This window comes from Perissodus microlepis, chromosome 20 (assembly GCF_051167445.1).
Source record: "Perissodus microlepis isolate ML-2025 ecotype Zambia chromosome 20, ASM5116744v1, whole genome shotgun sequence".
Classification (NCBI taxonomy): domain Eukaryota; kingdom Metazoa; phylum Chordata; class Actinopteri; order Cichliformes; family Cichlidae; genus Perissodus; species Perissodus microlepis.
The window spans coordinates 33,641,677-33,664,902 of record NC_140480.1 but is presented as its reverse complement, the minus strand read 5'-3'; the positions used below and the strand labels follow the sequence as shown (position 1 = coordinate 33,664,902).

At 41.5% G+C, this 23,226-nt stretch overlaps 1 protein-coding gene and 1 non-coding gene across 2 annotated transcripts; one reads left to right on the top strand and one right to left on the bottom strand.

Annotated features, from left to right (window-relative positions):
- Positions 1-488: 488 nt before the first annotated feature.
- Positions 489-8,066, bottom strand: LOC146365006 (uncharacterized). Its single transcript, XM_084918379.1, has 2 exons — positions 7,471-8,066; positions 489-5,087 (listed from the first exon to the last, which is right to left on the bottom strand). Exons 1-2 carry the CDS (start codon positions 8,008-8,010, stop codon positions 4,692-4,694), a joined length of 936 nt encoding a protein of 311 aa, XP_084774505.1. The 5' UTR covers positions 8,011-8,066; the 3' UTR covers positions 489-4,691.
- A 7,525-nt stretch (positions 8,067-15,591) lies between these two features.
- trnah-gug (transfer RNA histidin (anticodon GUG)) lies at positions 15,592-15,663 on the top strand. Its single transcript has one exon. It is a non-coding gene; the product is annotated as a tRNA-His (tRNA).
- Positions 15,664-23,226: the final 7,563 nt, after the last annotated feature.

Genomic DNA, 23,226 nt, shown 5'->3' with positions numbered 1-23,226 from the left:
GTCCTTTGTTTCTTTCTTTATTTCTTTCACTGCTTCGATCACCTGCTTCGACACTCATCCACAAACAACATCATTTATTTTGACACATACGCACAGCACGATCACGCACAGTCATGCGCTCAACGGCAGCACATTTACATCAGTCAGACAGCGCATACAGACCTACAGGATACACACACTTAAGCCAAGTGTACTCATATTAGTAAATATGCACACACACAGTCAGACTCAGGGAGCATCTCGCCACACATTTTTTCTCTCTCTCCCTCTCTTTATTTACGAACAAGTGATGTATTCTCTCCACCTGTCTAAGCGACACACACAGCGTACACCCCTAGATATACACACACATCTATGGGTGCACTAAGATTCATTACATGGAATGTAAATGGAACGGCAAAAAAAAAAGAAAAAAAAAAAAAGAAAATACTGTACTTTCAATACACGTTTTGGCAGATACAGATTCCTCAGAATGCCATTCGGCATAATCTCAGTATCTAAGGTTTTTTATCGTGCCATGGACAACATGTTACAGGGATTACAAGGTGTTCGCTGTTATGTTGATGATGTGGTTATTTGTGGCTCCACCCTACAAGAACATAATGAAAGAGTGGTAAAGGTGCTGCAACAGGTAAGGGAGAATGGATTAAAGCTCAATCGTGTCAAGTGTCATTTTGGTGTAAAGGAAATAACATTTTTGGGAGACAAATTCTCTGCTGGAGGTATTGAGCCAGATGAAAGGAAAATAAAAGCCATTGCAACAATGCCACGCCTGACAGATAAGAGAAGTGTGCTCAGAGTGATGGGAATGATAAACTTTGTTGGAAAATTCATACCTAACTTGTCAGTGAGAACATCAGCACTAAGGGAGTTACTTCATGATTCCATAGAATTGAAATGGACAGCGAGGCATGAACAAGAATGGAATGATTTAAAAACCACACTGACAACGCACCCAGTGCTTGCATATTAGGATCCAACTAAGAGTCTGAAAATCTCAACAGATGCCTCAAAGGATGTGCTTGGAGCTGTTTTACTTCAAACTGAAGAGGGGAGCTGGAAACCAGTTTCTTATGCTTTTAGATCCATGACTAACCCAATATGCTCAGATTGAGAAAGAATGTCTTGGGCTGGCATATGGACTTGATATTTTTCACTGTTATGTTTATGGTCTTCCTACCTTTACAGTTGAGACAGATCATCGTCCTCTTGTGTCAATCATTAAGAAAAATCTGAATGAGATGTCACCGAGGATTCAACGTCTCATGATGAAACTGCAGAGGTACAGCTTTGACTTGATATACACACCAGGCAAGCATTTAGCTTTAGCAGATGCACTGTTGCGAGCATCACAGGTGTGTCACGCAAGCTCCACTGAGAAAGAAGTAGATGATCATGTTAACATGATAGTGAAGTCTCTGTCAGTGTCTGACGCAAAAATAAAACAAGTATGTGAGGAGACGGCTGCAGACAGGGAGCTGCAAACGGTGATGGGAAATATCCAAGGAGACTGGCCCAAAGGGTCCTGTTCAAAGTATTATCATGTTAGATCAGAGCTTAGCGTGGTAAATGGACTGCTGTTGAGAGGCAATAGGATTGTGATACCACATAGTCTGAGACAAGTGATACTTCAAAGAATACATGAGGGACACCTGGGAATAGAAAAGTGTAAAAGGAGGGCGAGAAACAGTGAAGACCATCTTTTCCAGGCATGGAATACCAGAAACTGTCATTAGTGACAATGGTCCTTGCTATAATTGCAAAGGATGGCAGAATTTTGCAAGAGAATACGGCTTTAAACATGTCACATCGAGTCCTCAACATCCACAGGCAAATGGCAAGGCTGAAAAAGGAGTGCATATCATCAAGCAGCTTCTGAAGAAGGCTACAGACAGTCAATCAGATCCTTATTTAGCCCTGCTGAGCTACAGGACTGCTTCTCTTGACTGTGGTTTATCCCCTGCAGAACTGCTGATGAGTCGTAAGCTACACACAACTTTGCCCTGCTATGCAGAAAGCAAGCAGAGTGAAGAAATTACAAAAAAGCAAGAGAATCTGAAATGGAAACAAAAACAGCAATATGACAAGGGAACAAGGGCACTTGGATTGCTTGCAAAGGACGATGTAGTGAGAATCCAAGATCAGAATGCATGGAGCAGGAAAGCCATTGTTCTTCTGGAAGCAGGTCCGAGATCATATGACGTAAGAACTGAAGAAGGTCATGTGTTCAGAAGGAACCATCACAACTTACTGAAGACTAAAGAGACATTTCAGGAGGAACAATGTGGTGAGGAAGATGAAAATGTTGATGTGTCACATGCAGAGAAAGTATCTGATTTGAAACCATCAAATGGATGTGAGAATGTAGAGAAAATGAAGTTGTTTCAGAACCTGTATTGAGGAGGTCAGAGCGTAAGGTCAAAAGACCAGTTAGGCTTAATCTGTAAAACTAGTGAACTGGATTTGTTTCATCTTATATTCTGATGGTGTTTAAAAAAACAGAAAAAATATTAATGAAAAAAAATATTATGCGTATATGTTAGTTTATAAGACCTATGTTGTATATAATTCAGAGAAAAGGGGATGTGTTATGTAGATGTTCATGTAATGATATGGTTTTCCAGCAGGGGGCAGTGTATTTAAGAAAGCTCATGGACGCCTCCAGGGGAGCACATAAAAGAAGACTGGTCTGTGGTGTGACATAAGAATGGTGTTAATAAAATGTTTGGAGCAGTAGCTCGCAAGGCATAAGTGGATGCTGTGTTATTTTTAACAAGTGCTACGAAGACAACACAAGGATTATTTAAGTATTCTGATTCTGAAAAACAGAAGCATGTTTGTTATTATGAGACACCAGCTCTTCTTTTAACAGTCTTTTAAATAAGGAGGCCAACTGGTGTTTGCAAGGAATGTTTTTTCTTTATATTTGATTTTAGCTGATCAATTCTGTGCCTCCTTTGCCACATTGTTCCATTTTATCATGTGCTAAATGTTTCAGTGGACAAAAGTGAGGACAGCAGCAAGGCCACTGGATCACACATAGAATGTTGTTTGCCATTATTTACTGAAATAGGTGGGTTAATGTGTAGATGGGAACAGATGCTGCTCCAAAACCTGGAGTAAGAAGAGCCTACTATTTGTTTGTTGATTTAGCCCAAAACATTAAATAAATAAATAAAAAGAAGCAAAGTTTCCTGGTTGGTGACGAAAATACACCTACACTTTGAGCCTTAATCCAGCAGGAGACGCCAGAGTGAAGCAAGAGAAAAACAAGAGAAAAATAGAAGCCTGAATGCTGCAGTTTAAGGTACTCTTTTTAATAACATCCAAATGATTATTCACCAGCTGCAAAGGCCAGGGACCCCAAACCCCTGACAACAGCCACATACTAAAAGAAGAGCTCAACAATTTCTTTGCCCTGTCATTTCAATTGATCTGACAATCTGTTATTTATTGTTATTTAAACACAGATAAATATTATTTTGAGAAACAATCATCTGATTTCATGCATCTGAATACACTTATTTTAAAATAAGCAGGTCAACTAAAGTTCTTGAGATAATAAAAAAGGTTTCATATTAATTGTTTAATATTCGTTTTAAATTAAAAGAGACCTTAAGACTAGACGAATTTCACACTGATCCCCATCCCCACTTACTTATTATTTGATTTTTTTTTTTTTAATTTTCAGTGCCCTATCTACAAAGTGACCACAAAGAAATGAAGAAAACAGAAAGGCAAACACATCAACAACAAAGAAAAGTGAAGACAGAAACACAAAATCGCAATTTAAGGGGAAAAAATCAAAGAGAAATAAATGACAAAGAAATTACATCAATCAAGCAAGACATGTAAATGACTAGATAGTGGCACAAACCAAAAAAAAAAAAATAGTCACCAAAAATACAGAGACATGAATTGAGCAGGCAGCATACAAATGTTGGTGATTACCTCATAAAGGTGACCATATTCACTGTAAAAAAACTTTGACATTAATGATGTACTAATGATTTTCTTGTAAAACAGTAAAATGTGTTCTGCTTTGTGCATCTGGCTTACTGCTCTTGTGACAATTGTATATATGTGTGTTAAAGAAATATATGAATATAGAGTGCATGCGTCAACCGACATTACATTTCTACACGGTTAGGAATATATCACCACCTGTTGCTTTGGCATGTTCCTGGCAGCATTTAGACAGGATTAAAAAAAAAAGAAAAAAAGAAAACGGAAAATCTCTGTTTTCAAAAATATTCGTGTACATGTGGACGTAACCTGAGACTCAAACTGGCTTTTTACATCAATGCCACAAAATGGCAGTTACCTGCAAACATTAAGGGCAGCACCATACAGGAACAGGAGAACCTGTTATATATTATATTTGTCCAAATCCATCCCATACAAAAGAAAACAAATATAAAGTCACTAAATAATCTCCTTACACATTTAACAACTTTAATGTAACTATAAGTTGAATGTTGGACAGTCATTTATAAGAAAAAGACTTAAATATAAAATACAATAATAATCATGTGGAATTAGTTTGTGGAGTTTTATGATTTTAAAATGACTTTAAATTGCCATTCAAGGCAATTTCAGCACTGTGCTGTAAAAGATGTTGACAGTCAGTCACTTCTGCTGCTGTTACAGATCTCACTGTGGATCCATACTACTATTTTTTTCCTTTTTTTTTATTTGGAAAGTTTTGGTATGCTTGAGTTTTTAATCATTTGTGCAGCAACATCAAAACATTCTATCCATTTATTCTCTTCACCATTTCCTCCTCCATTTCCATTTTCTTGTCCACCCCCTTCATATTCATCTTGTCCCCCATTCCCATTCTCACCTCCATTCCTATGTCTGTTTCCATTTCCTCCTTCGTTCTCATTTCCATTTATTTTTTCAGAGATCATTTTAAGTAACTCCTCTTTCGCTGCTTTTCTCAAAGTGTCTTTCAGTACATCTTCCCCTTCTTCCAGGATCACGCTGTCATAGACTTGTCTTCTGCTGTAATAGCATCTCCGGTCAAATAGTGACATCAGGGCTGCCAGAAAAATGATAACAAAGAGCACAGAGAAGCCTATACGCTGAAAAAGAAACATAAAAAAAATCTGCTGATTACAGGCTGATAGATTAAAATAAGAATCCAGCAAACATTTTGACTTTCCATAATCATTGGCTGGGACATCTAGTCATGGTGTAAAAATCCAGTCTTTAAGTCTGACATCATTAGCTATTTCTGGATCCAAACTCTGCTTCAGGTCCCAAGTCAAACAAACACTGAGGTTTACAAACTGATTAAATTCTTTCATCTTTAATAAAATGATCAGTGTGGCTGCTCTACCAGGTGTAACAATTAAGCTTAACATCCAGGCATCCATGAAAACAGAATTTATGAAATTTAACGGAGTTAGAAGCCAGCAGGAAGTTAGTTTGCTAGCTTCTTGAACCGGTGGAACAACCTTCCCATAGCTATTCGCGCGTCTGACTCCATCCAATCATTTAAATCACGATTAAAAAGTCACTTATTTAATCTTTCTTTCCTGGTTAGTTAATGCCTGTATTGTATACTTAATTCCTATTTTATCTATGTTTTTAGCAAGTTTGATTTGATATTCACTTTTAATCTTGTGTAATTAGTGCCATTGACCTGTTAGCATATTCAGTACTTTGTTAATGGTCTTATATTAATCATGTTTTAACCTGCTGTTTTATTTTGAATCACTTTGGTGTACCGTTGTTTTTTAAATGTGTTATATAAATAAAGTTGTATTGTATTTGTATTGTATTGTTTCCACCTAAACATGATATAGCATGTTCTGACTGAGAGATTTCTGAAAAATTAAGACGTACAGCTCTGCTATCAGTTCTGACATAAATGAAGACAGAAAACTAAACAGCAGTGACGTTTGTAGGGTTACTGAAGTTGGGCTGGCTGGTATATAATGATGTGATACATGGTGGCTTTCTACGCAGCTATAAACACATTAGCACAGTGACAATGTTGCGACTTAGCGACTTTGTCCTTATATTTAGCGAGTTTTCAGACCCCCTTAGCGACTTTTTTCTAAAAAGCGACTAGCAAATCTGGCGACTTTTTCTGGTGTTTTTTTTCTGGAGACTTATGACAACTTTTTCACATGAGCGCACGTATCAATCTTACTTTTAAGAAGCAGCGGTTGCTGCTGTGGACACCTCGCCCATGTGAAAATGCTCACAGGCGGCAGGTAGTCCTTACGCAGCAGTCGCCCCCAACTGATGTCAGAGCAGGAGATATTCACCCCTACGCGTACAACTGCAAATGAATTGCGCATGAGCGAAGCTGCTGCAATGCAGGGTGGGAGCAGCAGTAACTGTACATTTTTCGTAGTGCATTGATTCTTAAATCAATGCACTAAAATACAATCACCGCAAAAATCAGATGTCCTTGCAGACACACACACACCAAAAAAAGTAACTTCGCCAGTGTGCCTATTTCGGGTCACTTTCCCGGTCCCAAGTCCGGATAAAGAGGGAGGGTTGGAATTATTGAAAACAATAATAAGACAATAGAAAAAAAAATTGTAAATTGAAATTCAATTTGTAAATTGAATTTAGAATAAATATATTCTAAATGCTTTTAGGGTGTTTTTTACTCACTTTATGTCTCTTCCACTATGTATTTCTCTCTCCTACATCATCTGTTACAATTACATAGGCAGGACCAATTATGCAAATTAGGCAATGACATCATTTAGCGACTTCTGGTGATTTTTTGGACAGCCAATAGCGATTTTCCTTACTGAGGAGTTGACAACACTGCACAGTGAAGCTGGAGGATGAATGCTAACGTTTTTTGGAAGCAGGTTTCATCATGTCATCACTTAAAGACCAAATAGTTCCAAAGAGAAACTCAACCAACATCATGGGCATTACAATGATGTGAGTTTGCATGTCAGTGTGACTTAGATGCCCTTGTTAGACTTTCTTGCAGTGTTAGTGAGTTTTACATAAAGGTAAGCAGAAATGATGGGGATGTTCAGGCCCCTTTGCAGCCATACAGTATGTCCTATTGAAAGTCTTCTGCAAAATGTGGTCCACAAAAATTTAAAAATGATTTTGCACTGGATATTTATTTTGCAAAGTGGAAGTAACGTATTTAGCCTTCCCCCCCAAGTAATAGTTATAATTTACTTAGGTAGATAAAACAGTGCATAGGTTGTGTTTTCAGAATCTAATAAAATTTGGCTTAACACACATAGTAAAGTAAAAGTATTTAGGACACTTTTTTGGAATCAAATACATGGTATTATTGGATTACTATTGATTATTCACTGATCTTTTTAATGTTGCAGCAGTTGACTATTTTAATTAATTATATAATTATTTTGTAGCTTGATCTATTATAATGAGATGATGCTGGGACTTCAACAATGTTTGCTGTGACAGAACAGCGTTATAAGATATGAATAAAGTAAGAAAAAAACTCACTCTTGATTTGTTTTTCAGGGTATTGATGACCACATTTTCTTCAGCTGTCATGTTGGTTTTATCTTTGCAGGCTAACTGTGATTGCTTTTCAGAATGATCATTCTGACAGCAAACATACCAGTCTCCATCGATGAGCACAGAAATAGCCCATAGCACACCAATACAAAATGCCTTGATAAGGCGACTCCAGAAAACACCACATAATGCTCCCCTGCAGTTTGTATTCTTTTGTTGATGTTGCTGCTCATCAGGTGGTTGATATTGCTGCGCATCAGGTCGTTGACGTTGCAACAAAGCTAGCTTTTCTGAACATACAAATATATAGTAGTTGCAGGTTCTTTGTAATGTCTTGTCTGTCCAAAGTATTAAGGAAAAAATTATAAACCCCGGCAGAAGAAGGTATATCCAGCAGTCTGTAGCTACATCTATGCAAGTGCAGACCACATCTCTGTCAAGTAAAACATTATAAGTAAAACTGCCGACGATGGTGATAAAGACACTGAATTCCCTAAAGGGAAAGTTTTTTAGGAAGTCCCTCATTTCTGGCAGACAGTTTGTTCAACAGAGTTGAACTTGAAATGTGAAGCTATATAAGCAAAAAACCATAAGCCCTGCCTTTTTAGGCCGGGTGAGGAAAGAAAGAGAAAAAAAGAAAGTAAAAAGCCTTCCACTGTTCTCGAGGGGTGTGAACTTTGTGATTAAACTGTGACTCCTCACAAATATACAGCTGCTTTAGTGCTTCCAAAAGACCGTAGTGACTATTTTTTTTAGAGAACACAGTTATTCTCAAAACCAAGCCCTGCATTTATGTTTGTACAGATAAAAAATGACAAAATAGGAAGCAACAAGCCATCACACAGCCAAAGACTTGTTGCAATCACCTTACTGCAACACAAGAGTCAGGTGAGGTCACTCATCAAATGCACCAGCCTACTCAATGACATCACTCTGCACCTAGTAATAGCATGTTTTATAAAACAAAAATACAATATGCCTCTTGGTATGGCTTTTAGAGTTATTAAGCAGGACATAAATATTTTCTGAACAACTATAGGGTTATACGCTACTTTGCTCTAACTAGGAAAAAAAAATCTCAAAACTGACATTGAAACTATTTTATGGTCATTTTAACATTAACAACAAATATTTAATATTAACAACCAAATCCACCCCCAAAACAGAAAATTGATTAAATCAAGTTAGAAATGTTTACTCCTGACCAATATTTGGAGTTCATATAAAATACTGTTCAAATGTTTTAGGCAGGTGAGAAAAAGATAGCTGCTAAGAAACCATTACTAAGTCAGAAAAGATTTGTTTGGGTTAAACAAACGTGTCTTTGTGCGATGCAGAAAAGGTGAATGGATGGTCTCTACATGCATGGTTCCCACCGTGAAGCACAGAGGACCAGGTGTGATGGTTTGGGGGTGCTTTGCTGATGACACTGTTGGGGATTTATTCAAAACTGAAGCTCATCGAGAGAATGACAAGAGTGTGCAAAGCAGTAATCAAATCAAAGGGTGGCTATCTGGAAGAATCCATAAAACATGTTTTGAGTTTTTTCCCACTTTGTTGTTTACCACATAATTTCTATATGTGGTTGATGCCTTCAGTGAGACTCTACAGTATAAATAGTCATGAAAATAAAGATAAACTTTTAAATGAGAAGGTGTGTCTAAATTTTTGGCTGGTATTCCAGTTTGTAACCATTTACATTTATAGACACATTTATACAAATTGATAAATTGAGTAATACTTTATAAAAGATTAATTAAGTATTAATACCTTATCTTTTAGCGACTTGTTGAGGTTTTGGCATTCACATAAATGTAACAGTTTTTAATTAATAAGTTGTGCAAGAACCAAACTTAGGTCTCTGGGGTGGTTGTTCATGTTTATGTACCATTCATTCACTCATTATGTTAATTACTTTGTGCTAATTTATATGTGTTTTTTTTTTTTGGATGAAAAAAATATTATTTTCTACTTCTTCCTCATTTCCTTCAGTCTGTTCTGATAGTTTGGGCAGTCTCCCACCAGGAATTTGTGGACATCTGTCTCCAGTTTGAGGCAGCGATTAGTATTCTCTCACTGATCCATTCAAGGACTACAGTTTTTCAGATGGGACTGTGGTTACAACATACCTACAGTGTAGACAAAACAACAGTTTAAATCTCCTGGTACGTCTGTAAAGTCTCACGGCAGAAAGATAAATGAGCCTCTAACACTAACAAGAAGAGGGGTTTGTTTCCTGCAATTTTGTGATATGCATCTTTCTTTGTGTGCGTGCTTGTGAGTGTGTATGACTGGGCTAGAGTATGACATGTTATGAATCGCTGTGTGGCAGGCAGGAATTGGACCCAAAATGCAGGCTCTTAGACACAAGGGATGAACTCAAAACCACAGCTTTATTTGCTGGCCAGGAAAAGCATACAAAAGCAAACTAAACTAAACTAAACTAAACTGGAAAATGACAAACAAAACTCACAGGGAGCGCCACACAGCATGAGGGACGACGCGACACTGACTCAGAGAAACACAGGGTTTAAATACACTGGGAAGTAACGAGGGGAATGAGACACAGCTGGGAGAAATCAGGACTGACGAGACAAGGAAGCAAAGTAGGACACATTCACATAAGACACGGACCGTCAAAGTAAAACAGGAAGTATGACACAGAACTGCGGTAGAGACAGCAACTAAGAGACATAAAGCTGAGGACTCTAAGAACTAAAATACACAGAGGGAAATACTACGCTTGGAACACAAGAAACTAGACTCGAGGGAGTAATAAAAGACCAACCATGAGAACATAACTCACAATACAGAGTGACAGAAAACAAGAAAGTCAAACATGCAGACACAGACTTACACAGAACATAGGGGACACAGAGAAACATGAAGGGCAAGGAATCAAAACTAGAAACCATAGAATAAATCACACAAGTACAATAATACAAAAATCACAAAGAACTAAAAACACTGAGTCAGGAGACCCAGGATCCTGACAGTACCCCCCCCCCCTCAAGGGCTGGCTCCAGATAGCCCAAACACAAAAAACAAAACGAAACAGAAAACAACCCAGGGCGGGCGGCGGGGGTCCAGGACGGAGGTCTCGGAACAGAAAACAAAAGCAGTGCACAGTAAACACCGGAGCCCAAGAAAACAGCCCAAACACAGTTCAGTTCAGGGGGCCGACCGTGCGGGAGGCTACGGCGGCGGCGTGGAAACAGTTCAGGGGGCCGACCGTTGGCACGGTAACGGCGGCGACGTGGAAGCAGTTCAGGGGGCCGACTGTGCAGACGGCGTCGACGACGACAGAGCAGTTCAGGGGGCCGACCGTGCGGACGGCGGCGACGACGACAGAGCAGTTCAGGGGGCCGACCGTGCGGAAGGCAGCAGCGGCGGCGGCGAAGGAGACGACAGAGCTGGTCCAGGGGCCGACCGTGCGGAAGGCAGCGGCGGCGAAGGAGACGATAGAGCGGGTCCAGAGGCCGGCCTACCAGAAGGCAGCGGCGACAACGCAGGGGAAGGAGACGACAGTGCCGGAGAACGCCCACGACGGCGATGACGTCCGGCTAGAGGCCCAGAAAGTGGCCGACGATTCCGAGGTGCTGGACCAGGCGAGGCTGAAGCCGCAGTTGACGCTGGACCAGGCAACGCTGAAGCTGGATCATATGACTGTTCTTCCCTGTGAGTTAGTGATGCGCGAATCATGAACAAATCGTTCAATACTCGAGAATCACTTTACTGACTCATGAATCATGATTCACAAGCCCAACTGACTCACTGACTCATCCCTGTTGCTGTTAGCAGCAATGTATCTAGCTTATAATTAAAATTGTGGAGAAAAACACAACATCCAGTATCTTACCAAAAAAATTTCTGCTCTGAACTGGAAGAAAAAACCCTGAGTAGAAGCTCACATCAAGAAAATAGCTCCTCGGTTCACAGTAGCATCGCTCTGCTAACATGCTAACAGCACATTTGAGCTACTCACCCCCTCCCTTCCTGTGCTGAATCGTAAGCGTACGAATCACTCACTCACTCACTCACTCACCCCCTCCCCCCTGGCTCACAGCTTCTTCTTCTTCTTGGTTGGCAACCAATGTTAAGGCGCATTACCGCCCCCAGGCTCACATTTCAGTGGACATTTAGATGAGAAAATATATATTTAACACATTTAAGGAAAATACTAATAAAATAAAAATAAACAAAATAAATGTTTATTAAGCAATTTTGATAGGAAACTGCTTAATTTTAGAAATGTTTTTGCTCTTTTTTGCTCTATAAAATAGTTGTTTTCTTTTAGAATCATTCATCTTAGCAGTAGGATTTACATGAAAAGAGAAACAAATTAAGTTTGAGTGAAAATGTACATTTTTTGCACTCTCTGGTCAAGTGACTCAGTGAATCAAATGACTCAAAAAACCCGATTCACTTTGGTGAGTGACTCATTAAAACTCGATTCAGTAAAAAGAATCAAATTTACCATCACTACTGTGAGTGCTACCAACTGCACACAGAAACAGAGGAAATAGTAATAAATGTATCTAATGAATATAAAAATATAACTATAAAATAATGGTGCAGAAAACTGTTAATATAATGATTTAGCACAGAGAGCAGTAAAATAAACATTTTAACCTCGATAAACCTGAAATATTAAATAATTGTTTGAATTTTTTTTTTTTAAAAAGTGTGTGTTTATTGAACTTCCTGACATATCTCAAAAACTCATACATTAGGCGTTATGGCTAAGTGCGCTGCTAGTGGTACTGTTTGTGTCAAAGGTTACAGCTGCGCTTTAGAGCTCTGAAACTTTACACTACAGTAGATCCATTTAAAAATTTGTTATATAGTCTTAAACAAGATGTGAAAATAGCTTTTGTTTGTCAGCAGATGAAAGTGAAATAATTTGATTGACTCAGCAGATATTCTTTGAGTGTTGTAGTAGCTGCAATTCCAGGAGTGGGAAAGAGACTTTGCCGCAAATTAAAATGTAGTATAACAGAAGGGAAGCCAATACAGGAGAAATATGCTCTCCCTTTCTAGTCCCTGTCAGGACTCTTGCTGCAGCATTTTTGATTAACTGAAGGCTTTTCAGGGAGTTAAATATAGAACACAATTCAAACAAAGGCTTAGTCTATGCACATATTTGACATGAAGTCAGCAAGCACAGTGTAGGTGCCTTGGTTTAGGATCATCATGGTCCTGGGTCTTATTAACCCCGATTCTTTTGTCCCCATGATAGAACAGAGAAAACCGACTCATAGTGTGTTAAAACATTTATATTTCTTTTTATTTAATCATCTTCCGGAAGAGAGAGACCCCTGCACAGCCCAAATGCCAGTTGCAGGATCTCTAACATTAGAATCATAAACTGTGTCTCATATAGGTATTATTTTGGTACTTTACACGTCACAGTTTCAATACAAACATTGCTTATATGGCAAAGTTCCTCTTTTCTGTCTGGCTTCCTGTATTTATTAATATGCTGTACAGCTCTACACTTCCTGTTTTCAGTCTGGCTGAGCACTTAGTTTATGAGTCAAAAGTGGCCTTGCTTTACCAACCTTCAAAATAAGGATACTAAGGATATTAATTACATGACAGTTCTCCCCCTTTTCGTGTTTTGTAAGAAACACGACATAATTCCTAATTTATCCCATTAAGTTTACTTCAATTCAATTCAATTCAATCCAATTCAATTTTATTTATATAGCGCCAAATCACAACAAAAGTCGCCTCAAGGCGCTTCATAGGTACAGAGAAAAACCCAACAATCATATGACCCCCTATGAGCAAGCACTTTGGCGACAATGGGAAGGAAAAACTCCCTTTTAACAGGAAGAAACCTCCAGCAGAACCAGGCTCAGGGAGGGGCGGGGCCATCTGCTGCGACCGGTTGGGGTGAGATAAGGAAAACAGAATGAAAGACATGCTGTGGAAGAGAGACAGAGGTTATGTCTCTCTTCCATAAGGTAATTTGTTCTAGTTTCGGAACATGTCACATTTTGAGTGCCTTTAAGTTCAATTTATAGTTCCCTAATTTCTGATCTGTTCATGTCTGTCCTAGTTTCACCTCTACGTCTTTTTCTCCCCTGTCCAAGTGTCAAGCCCTTATGTCTTAGTTTCATTCTCTGTGTGTTACTTCTTATTTTATTTTGATTTTTATTTTTGATATCAAAATCATTTGATAAATTAACACAGTTTGTCAAATACAGAATTTACAGAAAATCTTGAAACAAAAGTGAAGTCTTTATTTCTCATGAGTTTTACTTTACATGTAATTTCACAGGAAATAGTGCTTGTGTATTTGTATGTGAGAGGAGAAGACACTTTTATGTGGAAATGGAGTTCATAATGTTAATTTGTTTAGAAGAAATTAATTTAAATAAAGAATTTTTCAGAAAGAAATTGGAACATAATTAACTTAAAGGACAACTGAGCAAAAGTGGAAAGTGAAAAGGAAAAACCAATTGAAGTTATTTGGCATTATGAGATCGAAATGAACCTGGATTTGAGAAAAAATCATTTTTCTTAGTGGTTCCATTGTACAGTGGATCTCACAAACAGCATCAAAGGCAGTTTCCTCTCCTCCTCTTGTGTCCTTACACAACTTGTGTTGTATTACCTCATCAATCTGTAGCTGTGATAGCAGTTCCTTCTTCTGAATCTTGGAACACTAAGCTACTAATTGTTTTCCTGTTAGCCTGGATGCTGGGTATTGAAAATTCCATAGGCCCAACATCCTCTTCATCTAACCCCTTACTTGCGTAGTCGCATTCAATCTCAAAACAAACTCAGCTGATGTTGATAAAAACTAGGGGACAAGAAGATTTTATCTGTCTCCAGCAATGTTGTTTTTGTTTGGGAAACCATGTTTTGTCTGCGAAAATGTTTGTTATTTATAGCAGTACACCAGAAAGCATGTGGCGATATAAAGCCAGCTGTGTCATTGCTTGAGTGGGTCCTCTCCAAGTCCTTTTGGTTTTGGTTTAAAAATGTGACATGATAACAGCAAGCACATGCTTTTAGTATTGAGATTCTGGGATTCATTTAAAAAAAGATCGTACAGGTATAGGACATGATTCATAAGACATATTTAAGAATTGTTTAAAAATAGCAAAAACCCATTGTGTTAAAACACATGGTACTAAATTGCCAGACCACTGCCAGAGTAAGAAACAGCTTCTATCTGACAGCTATCACTGAACTGAACGCTGTCCCCCCACTGTGCCCCATGTGACATTGCAGCTTTCGTAATAAGAAGCTTTGCATTTACTTTTCATAATTCGCTTCACACTGGTCACAAGCATTCTCTATTCATTCTGTGTGCTTTTTTCAGTTATGTACCTTCTTTCTGTCATGAATTGCTGTGTGGCAGGCTGGAGATTGGACCCAAATGCAGGACTCATGGCAACGTTGGATTGAACTAAAGGCAGCTTTATCGAGGCTGTAAAAACTCTTAATACTGAAAACAAAACTGAAAACGATGAACTAGAAATACCAACTTAAATCTAAACATTAAGACACTGGGAAACAGCACTGGGAACTACAAGGAGCACAAAAGAAAAAAACACAGCGTCCTGGGCGGACGACGAGACAACAAGCAGGGAATGACAGAGGACTACAATACATAATAATCAGTAAACGGTACACGGAAGGGAAACACAGCTGAGACTAATTGGGCAGGATGAGACCAGGGAGCAAAACAGTATACACTGACATAAGACATGGACCTTCAAAGTAAAACGGGAAGCACACCGACTGAACTTACACACACAGACTCAGAGACACAATACTGATACGGTGCAGAGGAAAGACAAGAACAGGGATGACTTAAACAGGAGACATGGGACCAGGGCAGGCATAGAGACAGAGACTAGACACTAAACAGAGGGAGCACAGAAACCAAAACCTAAGAACTAACAAATCTTAACAAGAATTAAACGGAAACTGTCATGGTCATGAGTCTGTTGACTAAGGGTTTTGTGTAAAGCGCTTTGGGGTCCTTAGGGACTAGAAAAGCGCTATACAAATACAGGCCATTTACCATTTACCATGAAATAGCTTAAATGGTTTGGAAAGGGCGCCAGCCATGATAGTATAGCGCCAGCCGTGATAGTATAGTGGTTAGTACTCTGCGTCGTGGCCGCAGCAACCCCGGTTCGAATCCGGGGCACGGCAGCGTGGTTGTGATTGCAAAGCAAGTAATTATAGCAACACAGGCTGTAGGTCAGCTTGAATGATTACAGTCATGTAGGGCAGCACAGTAGCACGGTGGTTAGCACTGTTGCCGCACAGCAAGAAGGTCCTGAGTTCAATTCCACCATCAGGCCGGGGTCTTTCTGTGTGGAGTTCGCATGTTCTCCCCGTGTCTGCGTGGGTTCCCTCCGGGTACTGCGGCTTCTTCCCACCGTCCAAAGACATGCAGTTTGTGGGGATAGGTTAATTGGATAATCCAAATTGCCACTAGGTGTGAATGTGTTGTCTGTCCTTGTGTGTTAGCCGACAGACTGGCGACCCCGCCTCTCGCCCTATGACAGCTGGGATTGGCTCCAGCACCCCCCGCGACCCTGAAAAGGATAAGTGGTAGCGAATGGATGGATGGTTTGGAAAGGGTGTTGTTTGTGAGTATTCTGGCACATGGAAAACTATATAACAATTGAATCCAGGAGACAAATTTAGGTCCAACTCCAAACTTAGTTAATACTGCATATACAGGGAGTGCAGAATTATTAGGCAAATGAGTATTTTGTCCACATCATCCTCTTCATGCATGTTGTCTTACTCCAAGCTGTATAGGCTCGAAAGCCTACTACCAATTAAGCATATTAGGTGATGTGCATCTCTGTAATGAGAAGGGGTGTGGTCTAATGACATCAACACCCTATATCAGGTGTGCATAATTATTAGGCAACTTCCTTTCCTTTGGCAAAATGGGTCAAAAGAAGGACTTGACAGGCTCAGAAAAGTCAAAAATAGTGAGATATCTTGCAGAGGGATGCAGCAGTCTCAAAATTGCAAAGCTTCTGAAGCGTGATCATCGAACAATCAAGCGTTTCATTCAAAATAGTCAACAGGGTCGCAAGAAGCGTGGGGAAAAACCAAGGCGCAAAATAACTGCCCATGAACTGAGAAAAGTCAAGCGTGCAGCTGCCAAGATGCCACTTGCCACCAGTTTGGCCATATTTCAGAGCTGCAACATCACTGGAGTGCCCAAAAGCACAAGGTGTGCAATACTCAGAGACATGGCCAAGGTAAGAAAGGCTGAAAGACGACCACCACTGAACAAGACACACAAGCTGAAACGTCAAGACTGGGCCAAGAAATATCTCAAGACTGATTTTTCTAAGGTTTTATGGACTGATGAAATGAGAGTGAGTCTTGATGGGCCAGATGGATGGGCCCGTGGCTGGATTGGTAAAGGGCAGAGAGCTCCAGTCCGACTCAGACGCCAGCAAGGTGGAGGTGGAGTACTGGTTTGGGCTGGTATCATCAAAGATGAGCTTGTGGGGCCTTTTCGGGTTGAGGATGGCGTCAAGCTCAACTCCCAGTCCTACTGCCAGTTTCTGGAAGACACCTTCTTCAAGCAGTGGTACAGGAAGAAGTCTGCATCCTTCAAGAAAAACATGATTTTCATGCAGGACAATGCTCCATCACACGCGTCCAAGTACTCCACAGCGTGGCTGGCAAGAAAGGGTATAAAAGAAGAAAAACTAATGACATGGCCTCCTTGTTCACCTGATCTGAACCCCATTGAGAACCTGTGGTCCATCATCAAATGTGAGATTTACAAGGAGGGAAAACAGTACACCTCTCTGAACAGTGTCTGGGAGGCTGTGGTTGCTGCTGCACGCAATGTTGATGGTGAACAGATCAAAACACTGACAGAATCCATGGATGGCAGGCTTTTGAGTGTCCTTGCAAAGAAAGGTGGCTATATTGGTCGCTGATTTGTTTTTGTTTTGTTTTTGAATGTCAGAAATGTATATTTGTGAATGTGGAGATGTTATATTGGTTTCACTGGTAAAAATAAATAATTGAAATGGGTATATATTTGTTTTTTGTTAAGTTGCCTAATAATTATGCACAGTAATAGTCACCTGCACACACAGATATCCCCCTAAAATAGCTAAAACTAAAAACAAACTAAAAACTACTTCCAAAAACATTCAGCTTTGATATTAATGAGTTTTTTGGGTTCATTGAGAACATGGTTGTTGTTCAATAATAACATTATTCCTCAAAAATACAACTTGCCTAATAATTCTGCACTCCCTGTAGATATGACCATTCGACACAGTCAAAGGCCTTTTCTGCATCAAGGCTCAATATCACTAGGTCTTTATCTGGATTCCTAGAAGAATAAATGTCAAAAAGATGTCTCAGGTTATGAGATGCATGCCTTGCTGGGATAAACCCTGTTTGATCTGGGTGAACCAGTTTACCTATGTGGGACCCTGTTTGATCTGGGTGAACCAGTTTACCTATGTGGGAACTAAGTCTCCTGGCCTGGATTTGTGTTCAATAAAGAGATTGGTCGGTAAGAACTCACCAATTCTGAGTCCTTTCCTTTCTTTGGAATGAGAGTCACAGTTGCTTCATTCAGGGTCTGTGGGGGTGAACCATCTTCCAAGGCCATATTAAAGATTTTCAGCAAATATGGGGTTAGTAAACTGCTAAACTTTTTATAAAACTCATTACATAGACCATCAGGTACTGGGCTCTTCCTGTTTTTCAGGGAGCATATGGTATTAATCAATTCTGGACATGTTAAGTCTGTGTGTAGAGACATCCTGTCCTTTTGTGCCAATGTAGGCAAGTTACATTTGCTTAGAAATTCTGCATAATTTCAGAAGATGCATTACACTGAGATGTATCTAACTGTTCATAAAACTGTCTAAAAGCAGTATTGATATCCTTATAAGAATTAGTCAACAACCCTGAGTCTGACCTTTCTCGCTTCCTTAGATGCCTGGCCAGAAATTTATGTGGCTTATCACCAAGTTCAAAATAGGTCTGCTTAACATACATGAAGGCCCTGGAAATTTGATCTGAGAGCAAGTTATTGAGTTTATACTTAAGAGCTGATATGTACTATGTAGCTGTACAGACGGTTGTGTCATGGTCCTGGGTCTGTGGCCCAGTGTTTTCTGTTTGGTATTATTAATCTTTGATTTCTTGATGTAACTTTGTTTATTCTTACATTTTGGTTCTGTGTTTCCCTTCTAGTGTAATCAGGTCTGTGTGTTACCTGTGTGTCTGAGTCTGTGTCTTTGCATGTGTGAGTTTCCTGTACTTCGAAGGTCCGTGTCTGAGGTCAGTGTGTTCACTTTAAGTTTCCCCTGTCCCGTCATGTCTGACTACTCCCAGCTGTGCCCTCCTTCTGTGTCTCATTCCCTTGTTATCCTCCTGTGTATTTAAGCCTTGTGTCTGCCTCTGTTAGTTGCTGGTTTGTCTGCGCTATATGGTGTTTTGTTCTCTGGTCTGCCTTATCTGCATCTCTTTTCTGGTTTCAGGTTTGTTTTGTTAGTTTTCCCAGTTTAGTTAATCTTAGGTTCTGCACTTGCCACCTCCTTTTCTGTTTGTTCTATAACCGTCACAATAAAGCTCACTCTTATCTAAGTAAGTGCTTGCATCTTGGGCCCTACTTCCAACCTCCACTCATCTGCCACTGCGGACGTGACAGGTTGTCTGGCATTCTCAGAGTCCAATTTTTTGTATTTGAACCTCCAACTGTATGCCTTCAATGTTATTACATTTTCTTCTCAGACGACTGAAAAGGAATTACATGGCCTCCTACATATGCTTTAAACGTCTCCCACAATAAAAGAGGTGATACATCGTCTTTGTCATTCATCTCAAAAAAAAACTTGATCTGTTCTTCCAAATAACTGCAGAATGTTTTCCTCGTAAGAAGTTGGGGGTCTAATCACCAGTGTTTATAATTACCACCTGATTCCAGTAATAAGTGACAAAGTGATATTACTATTACTAAAATGATATTATTAAAATGTAATTAATACATAGAATAAAGAAATTTCTAATCACAATTACCATATCACCCCATTAGAGGACTTCACTCTTAGACAATGTTGGGGACTAATGGAATACATGTACCGCTGTTACGTATTTAAAATACAAAATATGAGTAATTGTATTCCGTTTCCATTACCATTTAAAAAGGTGGTATTCAGAATAGAGTTACTTTGTTGAAATCAATGGATTACACAGCGGTATTTTCCTGTTTCCATGCCGGCGGAAACCCAAACAAAACACACATTAAAAGTCTGTGAAGGTTCTCAGTCATCCAGGTCATTGTAGTCAAAGGAGCTTGCAAAGAAAAGTATCTGGACTTCTTTAAGTTGCTTGAAGACGTTTCACCTCTCATCCGAGAAGCATCTTCAGTTCTAAGGTCAAATGGTGGGGAGTCCCAGATTTAAACCCAGTGGGAGTATCCCCCCAAAGAGGGACAAAAGGACCCCCTGATGATCCTCTAATCACATGAGCCAAGGTGTGAAAGCGGGTGTGGGTCCCAATCAGCCAGGGTTTCAGGTGAGCTCATTGTGAAACCTGGCTCCACCTTATCATGCGATTTCCTGAGGTCAGATGGCCCAGGATGTGAGTGGGCGTTAAGGCGTCTGGGGAGGGAACTCAAAACTGGATTATAGATGGCAGACAGTTGGTGTCGTAAACCCCCGCCTCTGTTCAAAGATGGTCACTCACAGTGGACATAGATGGCTCCTTTCACTCCTCTTTCAAACCATCTGTCCTCTCTGTCCAAAATGTGAACATTGGGATCCTTGAAAGAGTGACCTTTGACCTTAAGATGCAGATGGACCGCCGAGTCTTGTCCCGTGGAGGTGGCTCTTCTATGTTGTGCCATGCGCTTGTGAAGTGAAGGCTGTTTGGTCTCTCCAATGTAGAGGTCTGGGCATTTCTCGCTGCACTGTACAGCATACACCACGTTGTTAAGTCTGTGTTTTGGAGTTTTGTCTTTTGGGTGAACCAGTTTTTGTCTGAGTGTGTTGCTGGGTCTGAAGTACACTGGGATGTCATGCTTGGAGAAAACTCTCCTGAGTTTTTCTGATACACCGGCTACATAGGGGATGACAATGTTGTTGCGTCTGTCTTTATTATACTCCCTCGCTGGTGTCTGATCTTCTTTTCTGTGCCTCTTTGCTGACTTTACAAACGCCCAATTAGGATAACCGCATGTTTTGAATCGTGAATCGCTACCTTATCATGGTGGAGGGGTTTGTGTGTCCCAGGGATCCCAGGGGCTATGTTGTCTGGGGGCTTTTGCCCCCTGGTAGGGTCTCCCATGGCAAATTGGTCCTGGGTGAGGGACCAGACAAAGAGCAATTCAGAAAACCCTTATGAAGAGAACATCGAGGGAACAGTTTACCCTGCCCGGGATAGGGTTACCGGGGCCCCGCCTTGGAGGGTGCCTGAGGGCAAGCGTCTGGTGGCCGGGCCTTAGTCCATGGGGTCCGGCTGGGCGAAGAGGAGACATGGGTCCATCCTCCCGCAGGCCCACCACCCGTAGGAAGCGCCACAGGGGTCGGGTGCATTGTGTACCGGGTGGCGGCCAGGAGCGGAGGCCCTGGCGGACTGATCCCCGGCTGCCAAGACTGGCAATAGGGACATGGAATGTCACCTCTCTGGTGGGGAAGGAGCCTGAGTTAGTGCGTGAGGTGGAGAGGTACCGGCTAGATATAGTCGGGCTCACCTCTACGCATTGCTTGGGCTCTGGAACCAGTCTCCTGGAGAGGGGCTGGACTCTGTCTCAGTCTGGAGTTGCCCCTGGTGAGAGGCGGCGGGCTGGGGTGGGTACTCTAATATCCCCTCAGCTTGCTGCCGGTACATTGGGTTTTTTCCCGGTGGATGAGAGGGTTTGTTCCCTGCGCCTTAGGGTCGGGTGTTGGGTCTGTGTTTCCACAAGCCCCGCTGGTTTAGAAACTTATTCTCGTTAACAACAAAAACAAGACGAACATCTTTTACCTGCTAGCAAGGGAAGTCTTTGGTCAAGAACCAGCTCTTGGAGCTCACGCTCCTAACCTGTCTCCAGCCCAAAGTCCTTCAAAGAGCAGCTTCCCCCGCAGCTATTTATTGACAAACTGTTACAGTTCACACAATACACATCACAGCACCTCCTCCGTAACACCCCCCTTGGTTACAAAGACAAGGCACTGTATGTATATGTGTGTGTGGGGGTGGGTGGGGGGGGGGGGTAAGAATGTGTGTGTGTATGTAAGAATGTGTGTGTGTGTGTGTGTGTGTGTGTGCGACCTCCTGCTGACCAAAAGGGTCATAAAAGCAGGAAGCAACATCACAAGAAACAGATCTTCCAGAATGTATCTGCAATAAAACACTACAGCCCCCACCCAGAACCTCGAGAGGCTGGGGAGGGGGACAAAGGAATTCCTTTCATCACAGAGTTAAAACAATGTAGAGATGGTAAGCATAAAAATGACAACATTTAACAATTCACTCTAACATCGGGGAACGGGTCCTGACTGTCATTGGCGCTTATGCGCCGAGTGGCAGTTCAGAGTACCCAGCCTTCTTAGAGTCCCTGGGCACCAGGACGCTCTAAGCCGCAGGTCGATGATCGATTTTGTTATCGTATCACGGGTAAAGAGAGGGGCTGAGCTGTCAACTGATCACCACCTGGTGGTGAGTTGGACCAGGTGGCGGGGGAGGACGCTGGACAGACCCGGTGCACCTAAACACGTAGTGAGGGTGTGCTGGGAACCTCTAGCAGAGGCCCCAGACCGCGAGATCTTCAACGCACACCTCCGGCAGAGCTTCAACAGCATTCCGAGGGAGACTGGGGACATTGAGTCCGAATGGACCATGTTCAGCGTCTCCATTGCCGAAACTGCTGCATTGAGCTGCGGCCGCAAGGTGGTTAGTGCCTGCCGTGGTGGTAATCCCCGAACCAAATGGTGGACACCAGAGGTGAAGGGAGCCACCAGGCTGAAGAAGGAGTCCTATCGGGCTTGGTTAGCCTGTGGGACTCCGGAGGCAGCCGACAGGTATCGACAGGCCAAGCGGAATGCGGCTCGGGCAGTGGCTGAAGGAAAAACTCGGGTGTGGGAGGAGTTCGGAGAGGCCATGGAAAAAGACTTTCGGACTGCCTCGAAGAGATTCTAGGAAACCGTCAGGCGTCTCAGGAGGGGAAAGCGGTGCTCAACCTGCACTGTGTATAGTGCTGGCGGAGCGCTGCTGACATCAACTGAGAAAATTGTCAGGCGGTGGAAGGAATACTTCGAGGACCTCCTTAATCCCACTGACACGTCTTCCGAGGAAGAAGCAGAGTCTGGGGATGAGGGGAATGACCTGCCAATTTCCGGGGGCGAGGTCACTGAGGCAGTTAAACAACTCCTTGGTGGCAGAGCCCCTGGTGTTGATGAGGTCCGCCCCGAGTTCCTGAAGGCTCTGGAGGTTGTAAGGCTTTCCTGGTTGACACGCCTCTACAATGTTGCGTGGAGATCAGGGGCAGTACCCCTGGACTGGCAGACTGGGGTGGTGGTCCCCATCTTTAAGAAGGGAGACCGGAGGGTGTGTTCCAACTACAGGGGGATCACACTTCTCAGCCTCCCTGGGAAAGTCTATGCCAGGGTGCTAGAAAGGAGAGTTCGTTAGTCGAACCTCGGATACAGGAGGAACAATGCGGTTTTCATCCTGGTCGCGGAACACTGGACCAGCTCTTTATCCTCTCAAGGATACTTGAGGGTGCAT